Genomic DNA, 12,696 nt, shown 5'->3' with positions numbered 1-12,696 from the left:
CTGGGTGTGTCACCCAGCCAGTACTCTAATCCTTAGAGGTGGGGAGGTTGTTAGATAGATGCGAATCTCTATAAATTGAAAGATCTTAGCTCCGAGAAGGCATCGACGCAGTTCCAGTACCATAGTGACTCTTAGTCAACATGTTTCAATTGGTACGTACCGAACAATACATAATAATAGATATTGTTCTTTTTTTTATTTAATTGTTATAATTTTTCCTTGTTAATAATCATTTTTTTATTTAATTATTTATTAATAATTTTTTAATTTCTAATTCATTTAATAAATCTTTAAAAATCGAGATACATTTGTAATTTAATTAACTACGAATCAACAGGTAGACTATTAATAATTTATATTCTCAGCTGTTAATTGATTAGTAATTACTATCTCCTTGTTTATGAGTGCAGTGATGTGTGAATTCTTGAAAAGTTTTGAGACGAATTAATTGTACCAGAAAATTTAATTATTATTATTTATTTTATTTAATAATACATAAAATTAATGTTTTATTATCAAAATTTTTTTTACTCTTTTTGTTAAATATTTTTTTATAAAAAAAATTTTTTTTTACAATTATTTAAAAAATTGAAAAAAAAATTTTTTTCAAATAAATTTAATACTCTCAATAATTAACTTAATTTTATATAATAAACAGTAATTTTTTAATTAAATTATTATCACACTTTTCATGAATAAATTTAAAAAATTGAATCATCAATTTTAAGTCGCGTAATAATTATAATTAAAAATAATTAAAAGGATAAAAAAAAATTATCTTAATTACTAATTAAATTTTATGTAGTTTATAAAAATAATAAATAACAATAAAATTTTTTTCAGACAATCTTAGCAGGTCTCCTGAGTGTTGCCCTGGCATCACCCCAATGGTACCCCCAACCAGCCTACCACGGAGCTCACGCCGGGTACGGACACGGAGCAGCAGCGCCTCTTGGGCCTGACGGTCGGGTAGTAGATACCCCCGAGGTAGCCGCTTCAAAAGCCGCGCATTTAGCCGCTCTTGCGGAAGCTTCCGCACGCGCGCCCCATGGACCGGCCGATCACCACGACGGAGCTTACCACGACGGGTGGAACGCTCCCAACCCCGCCTACGCCCCAGTTCACTTGGGACCACGGTACCAGTACGATTCTTAGTCATTTCACTGCTTTATATCAGCTATCAGCCCTCACGGAACTGTCAACTCATTCGCAATCACGAATTTTTTCTTCAATTAACAAAAATTTTTTTTTTTTTTTTTTCATAAACTTCATTAATAAAAAAATTTTAATTTAATTTTTAGCGGACCACCAGCTCCGCTTGGACCCGACGGCCGCGTCGTAGACACCCCCGAGGTCCAAGCCGCTAAAGCTCACCACTTCGCTCTTTACAACGCTGCTGCTCAATCTGCTCCCGCTGGCCCAGCTCATGCCGCTCCAGCTTACCCCGCTCACGCGGATTACGACTCAGGAGCTTACAACCCCGCGTGGGACAGTCCCGCCTGGAACCACTATTAATTAATTAATTAATCAAGAATTCACCCAACTCATAATTAACGGATTGACTACTGGATTTCTTATTGACTGTTTTATTTAAAACTCTACCTCGCCGAAAGTGAATAACATCCGTCGCTTTTCAAAGCTTTTGATCTTTTGCTCATATATTTTAAATATAACATTTAATATGACACTGAAGTTAGTTTAAAAAATTTTTTTTAGATTTTTTTCAATAACATAAATCGCACTTTTGAAAATAACTTTTGAAAAAAAACCAAAAAATTTTTTTACAATTAATCTAACTGCAGGATCATGTTAATAAAACTTATCAATATGCACAAAAATAGAGCACTGCCAAAATTGATGCATTTATTTAACACAAAGTGATAATTTTGTTACGTATGATTGGACACTATATTATTATATTGTATTGTATTTTATTTTATATAAATTTTTATTAAACAAACAGTAAATAAATTATTACTTGTTAAACACGAGTTGAGTTATTATTATTATTATTATTATTATTATTATTATTATTATTATTATTATTATAATATATTATTAAATATTAAATGGAAATTATTACGTGATTAAACAGCAATGAGCAATGATTGCTCTTACAGATACAGATATTTGATATTTGATTTGTGATCGACTGATAATGAATTTATTTATTCATTTTTTCCCACTACGGGTCATTAATTTTGATCTAACACACTAAGGCTACCGGTTTTGATTTATATATAGTTAAATGTTTAACAGATGTGTCGACAAGGCCGTGGCTGGTGAAGCATTAAAGAATTTATTTATGTTTATCTTTATGCATTAAAAGAAAGAGGAAGTTGGGTAAATAAATCATAATATGAGTCCTTCCGTGATATAATAGTTAGTATTCAAGATTTTACAGTGTATACTTAAAAGTTTTCTTTTTTCTTCTTTCATTTATTTATTTATTTATTTATTTATTAATATATTTCTTCCGTAACTATTGCATTGAAAGTAAACTGGGTTTGTAAATAAACGTAATACACATTTTTATTTTTTATTATTGTTTATAGATGGAACGTTGAAAAATTTTTTACAGTGAAAATATGATTGCTTATTTTAACAATTAATGCAAATAAAAAATTTTGAAGATTGAAGAATATAATTAAAATATTTATGATTAAGATAAAGGATGGTTAAGGATGATGAAAGAGACTTTTAGCGTAGGCTAAGGCATGCAAATGGGCATCCCGAGCCTTGGCGACTTCCGGAGTGTCGATTACTCGCCCATCATGGGCCAGAGGAGCAGGTGGTCCGTGATAGGAAAACGGGACGTGGTAAAATGACTTCACCAGGGCAGATTCTTCATGCTCGTGGTGGTGCTCTTGGTGATGATGATGGTAATCATGATGCTCGCTAGATTTGGCTGCTAGAGCTTTTGCGTGTTCCAGAGCTGCGAGGTGAGCGGCTTTTGCTCGGGCGACCTGGGGAATAATTTTATGCTAAAGTGAATAGAATGAAGAAAATGTCTCTGGTGTATTTATGTAACAAAATTGATTTTTTTAGTTCAATTTAGTATCATTAGAAATGCTTTGACCTGAATTTGTGCCTTTTAAAATTTTTGGATGAATTTTGAATAGTTTGTTCGATAAATTTATTCCGTAAAATTTTTTCTTAAATTATTGATTATTGATCTTGTGACAGAAATATTATTTTTAAAATTCCTTTAAAAGTACACAAATAATTATCTATATTTTTGTCAAAAATTTCAAAAAATCATTGAGCCAAAATTTTTTATCCACAATTATTAATTATCGGCAGTCATAAAAATTACGACGAATAATTTGTGATTAATATAAATTCTACCTTGCAAAAGTCTATTAAAAATTAATCAAACTATCAAAAATTCCAATAAAAAATCCTTAAACTAAAACAAACTATCACCAAAATATTTACATGATTTCTTCCAAGCACCACTTTCTTCTAACCCAATCTCTAAATCAATTCCTTAGACTTTTATCTGAATTCCGTAACAGGGAATGACTTGAAGAAAATAAATTTATCAGAGTACCAACGCGTTACCCAACCGCGATATCTCTACAACAAAACCCAACAAAAAAAGTGAAATACCTCGTCAGTATCAACAACTCGGCCGTCATGTCCCAGCGGCGCAGGTGGTCCATGATAGACCGGAAAATGTTCATGATGGTCATGATGCTCATAGTGTCCATGATGATCATCTCCATGCCCGATTTCGTTGCTTGCTACTTCGTCTACCTCATCCTTCTCTTTGTAAGCGTCTGTCCACTCATCCGGCTCGGAGGGCAGCTTGGAAGCGATGTGATGATAAGCCGCGAAATGTGCCGCTTTCGCGTGAGCGACCTCCGGGGTGTCGACTACTTTTCCGTCCTTTGACAGTGGGGCTGGTGGGCCGTGATAAGCGGGCCCTAAATTGTAGGTCGCTTTTGCGAGTGTTACTTCAACGATAAACGCGAGTATAACTGCCTAGAAAAATAGAAAATTATTTATTATTAATTATGGAAACTTTTATTATTAATTAAAAAAATTTTTATTGTAAAAGCCCTAATGCGTTACTATCAAGAGTGTAAAGATCTATAAAATAGTAAAAAAAAATAGAACTAGATTGTAGTCAATGTCTCTCCCTTAAATTAAAAAAAAGATTAGTGTAAAGATCGCTTACTAAGTTGCCGTAAAATATTTTAACTTTTTGCTTAATAATTTTGAGATATTAAATTGTAGTAAAAAAAAAGGCTAAACTATAAAATAAAAGCTTGGATCATGAATTTGTCGTTGCAATAGTACAATATTGTGTGTTATAAGCACTTCCATATAAAATTTATGCAACATCACACAGTAAAAATTTTTACGACAAAAAATTTTGTGTTAAAAATATTTGTATTAAATATTTAACACTTTTATGTGTAAATTTAACATTTATTGTGTTAAATTAACACAAAAAAATGTTAAATATTTAACAAAAAAATTTTTTGACGCATTGACGCAAAATACTGTGCAGTATTTATCTAACTCTTTGTGTATTTTTTATTTTTTTATAATACAATAATAATTAAGTAATAATAAATAATAAAAAATAGTAATTTAATTAATAAACTAATAAATTTTAATGATTATCAATAACAAAATTTTTAAATCGATAAATTTCGAATGATTTTGAACACTTACGAGCAAACGCATGGTTAAAGTTTGTTGAATAATAAAAATATAAAACAAATAATTAAACAAACAAACAGTAATAGTAAACCGTGGAGTGAGAATGCACTAGCAATTGCATTCGCGATGCTTTTATATCGTCTTGTCAGTGGTCACTGGCTGATGGTCACCCATGTATGGATTACTGGCGCACCCCCATCAATACTCACCTCTAATTACTCGTCTACTTTAATTACCTTTAACTGGTTATTTTTCACGTGCATAGACATTGCGATCACGTCAGTGCTCATTAGTACTCACGCGCTTTTTAAAATTCATGCTTTTTCCTGCGTGATAACGTTAACAGTGAATGTGGATAGTGATACGATTGCGTATGCAATAACATTTCTATCTATTTTAATTAATATATTGAGTTTGTATGATTTATGTTTACACACCATGGCTTTTTTAATTATTACATTACATTGCATAAAATAAACAGGTCATTACAGTCACAGATTGACGCGGAGAAAATTAATAACGACTTGTTGGTTTTTATTTTTATTTTTTAGTTCGATTTTTAGTTGCACTTGTCGCATTTTGCTTACTATCTAGTCGCATTAAATGTATATAATAAATGTTTAATTATTCTCTTAATTATTTAGATGATAAATTGACTATTGCCGAAAAAATATCAAACCGTGAAAAGACATAAATTCAGATTACGACTCTTCCGATGGTACTAAATTTCACTATATAAACTCATTTATAGTAAAAATATGTCTGTTAAAAAATTTTGCTTATTTTCTTAATTATATGAATTAATATTTGGCATATAATTAAATTAACATGTACAAAACAAAATAAATAAACAAATTTTATCTAGCTTGAAATTTTAATCTATTTATAATTACTTTGAAAATTTATAATAAATCAACTATCACCGAAAATTTTATGAAACCTTGAAAAGGTGCAAATTTAGGCCAAGACCAAAAAAAATAATAATTTATTGTAATTAAAATTCAGTAAATGCAAAAAGAAGAATATTATCCAAGTTAGTATTATATTTGTTAGAGGCAGAGGGTCCTGACCTTTTATTATTTTACCCAGACTTAAATGAGCGGAGTTTAAACAACTCAACAAATCAAGATCCTCCATCTGTTAGTTCACAGTACCTATATATGTGCAATATGTATATGTAATGCATTTGGCCTCTATTATAGTTTCTAGTTTTGTAGCGCACCGTCTTGAGCCTTAAACTTAGTCTTGAGTTAAGTTGTGTTGTTTAATGTTGCTCTTAAACTCTTTCATAGTTTAGACTCTATTCTGTACAGAAACTCAAGTTAGTAATATACATTTAAGTTCTGTACGGTTGAGTGCCGGCGTACCTTCTCACGTCCTCACCGTGACCTATGTCGCAATCGCCAATTCTCTATCTTCCTACGTATGATTGTATGATCTCTTCTTCTCGTGTTCTGTTTTGTTATTATCGCTAATCTGGGAATTTAACAGTGAATCGTAGTTTTTATTTTTGGTGCAAAACTCTTCAGCTATTCTCGATTAAATTATTATTAAAAAAAAAAAAAAAAAAAAACAATGGCTCATTAAATATTTAACGATTCACTTTTATTTCGATAATAAACTTAAACTCTAAGCTATGTTTATTTAAAGTAGATAGTAAATAAATAAATAATAAATAGTGTGCATTAATAAGCGAGTTGTGAAAAAAAAATATTTATTGAATAATTGTTACGTTATTATTGGCATGCTAGAGTTAACATTATTGTTCACAGCTCGACCGCAACAGTACTTTAAGGCAACACTTTACTTTCTTTTTTTGTTCTTAACTTCTATATAAATATATAAGTATTAATTTATATTTGCATTTATTTAATGTCTACGCAATATGAATATCCATCCACATATTTTACTTTTTGCAGTAAATTATTTTTTTTAATTATTCGTGTTACTAAATATAAATATAAATAGTAATAATAATTGTTGTTATTACGATGAAAATAAATATTACTCAAGTGTTTTTGGTTGAATGAGTTGAAAAATTAACTCGGTCATGCTTCTAAATAATTTTACTATTTTGCCTTTTTTATTGGTATGTGTAACTATTTAAACAAGTAGGTCATGTTACCAACAATTTCTATTGATATTCTTTTATATAAAAATCATTTCTTTTTTTTTTTTTTTTTAAGAAAATTCGGGGGAAATTACAACATTTTTTTCAGGAAAATAATCTTCATTTATTTTTACAATTTTATTTTTTATCAATTGAAAAATTAAATTATTTTGAATACATGCGATGAATTTAATAAAATTTAAGATAATTTTTTATGAACTTGTAATTTTTTGATTAAATAAAGATGTTGGACTATTTTTAAATAATTTTTGCAATTAAATTTTAATTTATTTTTAAAATTAAGTCACTAACTAAATTATGATTCATGATATTGAAATTACTAAACATCTAACTATTTTCAATCAATTAGATTAATTGTCGAATAAAAAAATTTCATTTGGTTAAAAAATTCTGCTGGATTTAAAATGATCATCCTTTTCCAAATCTTCACATTAAAATTTTTTTTCTTCAACCAACTCAATTTTTTTAGCCAGGGAATAATTAATTAAATAAAAATAAATAAAGTAAATGATTATACTGTAGAAAAAGACAAATTTATTGGCCTAAATTATGTACACGGCGAGAGTATTACTTAACAACATAAATTTAGATAGTCCATTTTAGTAAGATCCTATGAGCTGTTGGGATTGATATAATTTCGAGTTGTAAGTCGGAGCCGACTGGTATCCAGCTTTTCCGTAGGGAGAGTAAGCTGGTTGCGCGGGGTAGGCTGAGTTGTACTGAACTGGAGCCGGTCCTGCGTGTCCTGCATGTCCAGCGTTGAATCCTAAAAAAAATTTACAATTTTATAAAAAAATTTATAATTTACAATTTTATAAAAAAAAAAAAAAAAAAAAAACCTTGCTCATCATAATTATCTCCAGCGTATTTAGCAGCTCTGGCTTCAGCATTAGCGAGTTCAGCCAACCTAGCGGCCTTCAGAGCAGCTACCTCGGGAGTGTCAATGACAGTTCCATCTTCAGCCAAAGGAGCGGGCTGGAAGTGAGCCTTGGATGCGATGGGACCCGCAAAATGGTGAGGAGCCGGCTGGTGGTTGTAGCTCGCGGGTTCTGGGTTGAAGTGCTGTTCATTGTGATAGTGGGGCTCTGAGACCGGGTAGTGGGAGGAGGCCAATCTGTAGCTGGGAAGAGGAGCTGGTGCGTGGTGAACTGGAGCATGGTGGACTGGAGCTGCAGCGGCGTGGACAGGAGCTGGAGCGCGGTGAACTGGAGCTGGTGATTCGTATTGCTGGTAACGAGGGTAAGAGTCCAAGGGTTTCTTTTCCTGGGAGGCAGCAGCGCGTGCCGCGGCTTTCGCGAATTCTTCGAAATGTGCGGCCTTAGCTTGGGCAACTTCCGGGGTGTCGATCACGTTACCGTCGTGTCCAACTGGTGCAGGAGGAACGAAGCGCTGGTTGTGGATCGGTTGAGGCTGATGCGCGTATTCTTGATGTCCTACTCCGTAATCTTGTGGGCCGAACTTTTGAGGCCCGAATTCTTGGTAAGCCGCTTGGCTGGCTACCGCCATTGATAGGACAATCTTTAATTAATATTACAGAATTAGATTAATTTATTTAATTGCAATAATTTTTTTTATTAAAATTATTAATTAGTAAAACTTTTTTTTTAATGATTAAAATTTAAGAAAAATATTAAATTTATTAAAAAAAAATTTTTTTCAATAAAAAAAAACATTAAATTAATTATTCATTTTTTTTTTAATAAAAAAAAAAATAAAATTTTTGTTAATAATAAAAAATTTTGAACATACCAAAAATTTGTTCATGATGATTTATATAAAAATAATAAACGTAATTAATAAATGAAAAAATATAAGCGCTGCTGGAGCTCCAGTACTCGCTGTCTTCACGCTGAAAGCTGCGTGGTGTTAGTCTTCCTGGTGAACGTATGGCATCGACTTATATAGTTGTCTCTGGTGAGTCTTTCTCCCCGCTACGAAGATAGGAGGCAAGAGGCGGTGTGTAGCTCCCCCTTGGCACTCTATAGCGGCTCCAACCTCCAAGGCGATACGATATACGATGACGAAGGTGAAAAGGAGCAGGGCACTTACAACTGGTGTAAGTGACTAGGTCCCGCGACCAAGATCGCGCACGAGTACTTGCTCAGATATCTATCTCTCTGTGTATAGTGATAATAATAATAATAATAAAGTATTAACAAGAGAGATAAGACAGTGGCGATCTGATGGCCACGCCCGTCACCTCGACACCGCTTTTGTCATTACTCAAGGATCGGTATCACGACCTTGACATTTGAAAGAAGAAACCCTCGGTCGGGCAATGCCATTGGTCATCTTGTATCTTGTGTCCTTTGGTGATTTATTTTTATTTTTATATTTATGGGGATCATGATAATTTTTTACGAGATCAATTTATGGATTATTTTGAATTATTCGAATAAAATAATCATTGAAATTGATAAATAATTTTTTACCTGAGAATTTAATACATTTTTTTAATGTAATCTCTTTTTTTTGTGAAGAAATTTTAATTTTTATGGCAATTAAAAGACAAATTTTGATATAAAAAATTAATAATTTTATTAAATAATTATTTTGACTTAAAAATTGAATAAAAATAAAATTCTAAATTTTATTTTTTAATTTTATTTGTAATAAATATAAATTAATAATTTAAAAAGTTAAAAAATAAACTTTTCATAAAACTTAAATTACAAAAATTTTATTGATAACTTATGAAATAAAAAAATAATATAATACAAAATAAACAGACATAATTAATATGAAAATATATTATATACAAGGAATTAGATTAATTTTCTATCTAAATAAAAAATCAAATTTGCTAATTATAGAAGAAAAATTTCTTATATAAAGATAATTTTACAAACATAAACATTGATTTAGAAAATATGATATAACAGTACTATTATTATTTTAATTACTTCCGTATAAAGCTTCAAATAAATTTTTCAAATTTTGAATACTGTGAAATAATTCAAAAAAATTTTTAAAGTCGATGAATCAGCAATTAATCTTGATAAATCAGGAAAAAAAAATTTATTACAATTACATTAGGAATTTCAGCGGAAAAATTAATAGAATTGGCTAAGATAACTAGTGTTTGTTGAATCGAAGACAAGAAAGTGATACCGATGTCGCAACATATTTGATCTTGTCCCGTCATAGTCAGAGTAGAGGAACGTGACATGACTCTAGACCAGGGATAGGGATAGGAATAGGATAAAAATGCGGTGGGTGGGAGTGAAATAACAGCGTAGTCTAGTCGGCGATAGAATCGACTGATAATCTCTCGATGACCTGTTGTTGCTGCTGCCGTATGAGTACCGGTGCTTGACAAATGGATCATGACACTACGGGAGTATGAGAGCCGTGGCTACTGCTTGCACCATACTCAGGCCGAGTCAATTAGGTCGCACAATAGATCCGTTGTCACGGCCTTGAGTATTAGATTTTAAATCACTATCATACTTATAATCACTAATATAAGTATCCTTCATCAAATGACTGCTGTTATGTGAGTTTTACTCCCACTATTTTAATTATATCATTTTAATAATTCATTATTTTGTTCAATTATTTACTCCATAATATAGACACATAAAATATTATTGTTATATTTTATTACTTTTAAATCACTGGTTTGTTTTTACGGGCATTTATTTAACGAGCTTATTAAATTAAATGCTTTAATTTATTCATTATTTTTTCGTTTCATTAAATCTCAATAATTGCTTGTTTTATTGCAGCAATTGATTGTTACGCGCTGTCATTTATTTTTCATGTGTAAATATTTATTAATAATGAATAAAATTTTTTTTTGAATTAATAATTTTTTTTTTTTTTTTTTTTTTTTTTTTTTTTTTTAATTAAAATATTTATTTTTGTATTGAATCGTAGACTGAAAGAGTAATTGTTTATTTAATGTAATACAGAATTATAAATAGAACTCGACCTATTTTTTATTGAAGAAATATCTCGTCTATAAACTGTTACAGAATATTTTTATTATTTCTTAATCGCATTGTGAGATTGAATTATTGTAATATAAAAACATTGCATAATTACTATTTTTGAGAAAGTTATGGTTATGAGGGCTTTAATGAACAAAGTCGCTTTTAAATTCCGAGCTGATCGATCGAATTGTATTTTTAAAATGTAAATAATACCTGAATAACGTACATTAAATTAAAATGTTTCAATGTATTTTTAATAACGTTTAGTTTATTGGATAAAGCAATATGATAGTAGGATTATAAAATTTATTTTTAAAAATATTTATTTTGAATTTTTGTCAAAAATTAAAATACGTATTTGAAATTTTTGAAAAATTGAAATTTTTGTTTCTTTTTTTTTCAAAATTTAACTCTACGTTGAATAATCTACTGCTCATATTTTTGCCACAATTCTATCTATGTTTCGCAATTCTAAACAGTGGAAATAAAATTTTGAATAATATTAATAACAATAATTGAAAATTTAATTTTTAAATTAAAAATTTTTTATTTTAAATTTTATTAAAAATTTTTTATTGACAATAAATTGTACAAAGCAACATTTAAGTTACGTTAATTTAATAATGATTAATTTCAAACAGAGTAATGAAAAACAGGACTCGGAGCAATGTAAGAGTAAGAATAAGTGGGAATGACAGCTTCCTTGGCAGCGTGGTTGAGTCTTTCATTGATATGAGCAGCAGCGTGTTCAGCCCTTGCGAGAGCTACTTCAGGAGTTTCAAGAACGCGGCCATCGAGCCCAATTGGTGCTCCAGGTTGGAGTTTCGCGAGCTTGTAGGTCAAGATGTTTGAATCGGCGCTCTGGGATTCCAATTGTTCGTTTAAGTGAGCAGCAGCGTGTTCTGCCTTTGCCAACGCAACTTCGGGGGTGTCAACGACGCGTCCATCTACTCCGACAGGAGCTCCTCCAGACAGGTCGATTTTTGCTACTGGAACTGCAACAGGACTTTGAGCAGAAGCGACGCTCAATCTCTCGTTCAAATGCGCTGCTGCGTGTTCTGCTTTTGCCAATGCGACTTCCGGAGTGTCTACCACTTTGCCATCGAGGCCGATTGGCGCACCAGCTCTTAGTTCGACTAATGTAGGGCTCAGGAACAAAGCCGAGGGCTTTGCTACTGCGGCTCCGATTAATGAGACAATTAAAATCTGGAAAAATTTATTTGTAAAATTTTTTATAAAAATAAACCTTTAAAAAATATTAATAATAAATAAATAAATAATTAATAATAAAATCTTACAATTTTATTCATGATTAATAATTATAAAGGTTTTCTTAAGCGCTGCTGAAGATTCTCAGTACTCGCTAAGACAACTGTTCCCAAATGTTTGACATCCAGCTCTTTATATACTACTGGACTATAATATAATCCTCCAGACAACAGATCGGATGAAAATTAACTCAAATACCATCACCACGCCCTGTCCAATAAACCTGATACTGTCATTGAAAATTTTTTACCCGCAGGCATTATGTGCATTTTCTGTATTCTCTATACATACTTCGGAATCGAATATAAAATAAACACAATATACAAAGATTGCCCTTGATAAATTTTCAGCATCCCGCATCCGTAAATGGATATCGGAATATTTAATATTTTTATTTGTTTTATTTAAATCCGGTCAATGGGTACAACTCGGTCTGCAATCATGCTAATTATCTGGTGATTTAAAAGCACTTACAATTAAAACGAGTTCGATAAAATTTAAACAAACTATCACATTCTATATTTAATTTAATTTAATTATGATATCAATTTATTTTTCATTGGTCCTTATTGCTTAATTTTATTTTATTTTACAGTAGATAAAATTTTTCCAATTAAAAAATTGTCATAATTTTTTAAAAAGTTTTTTTTTTTTAATTATTTTATTGTTTCTGTCGTTACTGTAAAA

The 12,696-nt window shown here is 30.7% G+C and overlaps 2 protein-coding genes across 3 annotated transcripts; one reads left to right on the top strand and one right to left on the bottom strand.

Annotated features, from left to right (window-relative positions):
- Positions 1 to 1,991, top strand: LOC141526320 (uncharacterized). 2 transcript variants are annotated; one of them, XM_074241275.1, is made up of 3 exons: positions 1 to 152; positions 844 to 1,142; positions 1,302 to 1,991. In XM_074241275.1, exons 1-3 carry the CDS (start codon positions 141 to 143, stop codon positions 1,513 to 1,515), a joined length of 525 nt encoding a protein of 174 aa, XP_074097376.1. In that variant the 5' UTR covers positions 1 to 140; the 3' UTR covers positions 1,516 to 1,991. The 2 variants fall into 2 exon arrangements, with proteins under 2 accessions (XP_074097376.1, XP_074097377.1); XM_074241276.1 differs by having other exon boundaries at positions 2 to 152; positions 844 to 1,136.
- Positions 1,992 to 2,550: 559 nt separating this feature from the next.
- Positions 2,551 to 12,065, bottom strand: LOC141526369 (uncharacterized). The gene is made up of 6 exons (XM_074241356.1): positions 12,039 to 12,065; positions 11,380 to 11,946; positions 7,645 to 8,323; positions 7,408 to 7,571; positions 3,613 to 3,987; positions 2,551 to 2,966 (listed from the first exon to the last, which is right to left on the bottom strand). Exons 1-6 carry the CDS (start codon positions 12,048 to 12,050, stop codon positions 2,679 to 2,681), a joined length of 2,085 nt encoding a protein of 694 aa, XP_074097457.1. The 5' UTR covers positions 12,051 to 12,065; the 3' UTR covers positions 2,551 to 2,678.
- Positions 12,066 to 12,696: the final 631 nt, after the last annotated feature.

Source organism: Cotesia typhae, unplaced genomic scaffold, assembly GCF_013202065.1.
Source record: "Cotesia typhae breed Kobodo isofemale line unplaced genomic scaffold, CoteBio_Ctyphae contig_33, whole genome shotgun sequence".
Lineage (NCBI taxonomy): Eukaryota > Metazoa > Arthropoda > Insecta > Hymenoptera > Braconidae > Cotesia > Cotesia typhae.
The sequence above is the reverse complement of the archived record's forward strand: the minus strand, read 5'-3'. Positions and strand labels throughout refer to the sequence as shown.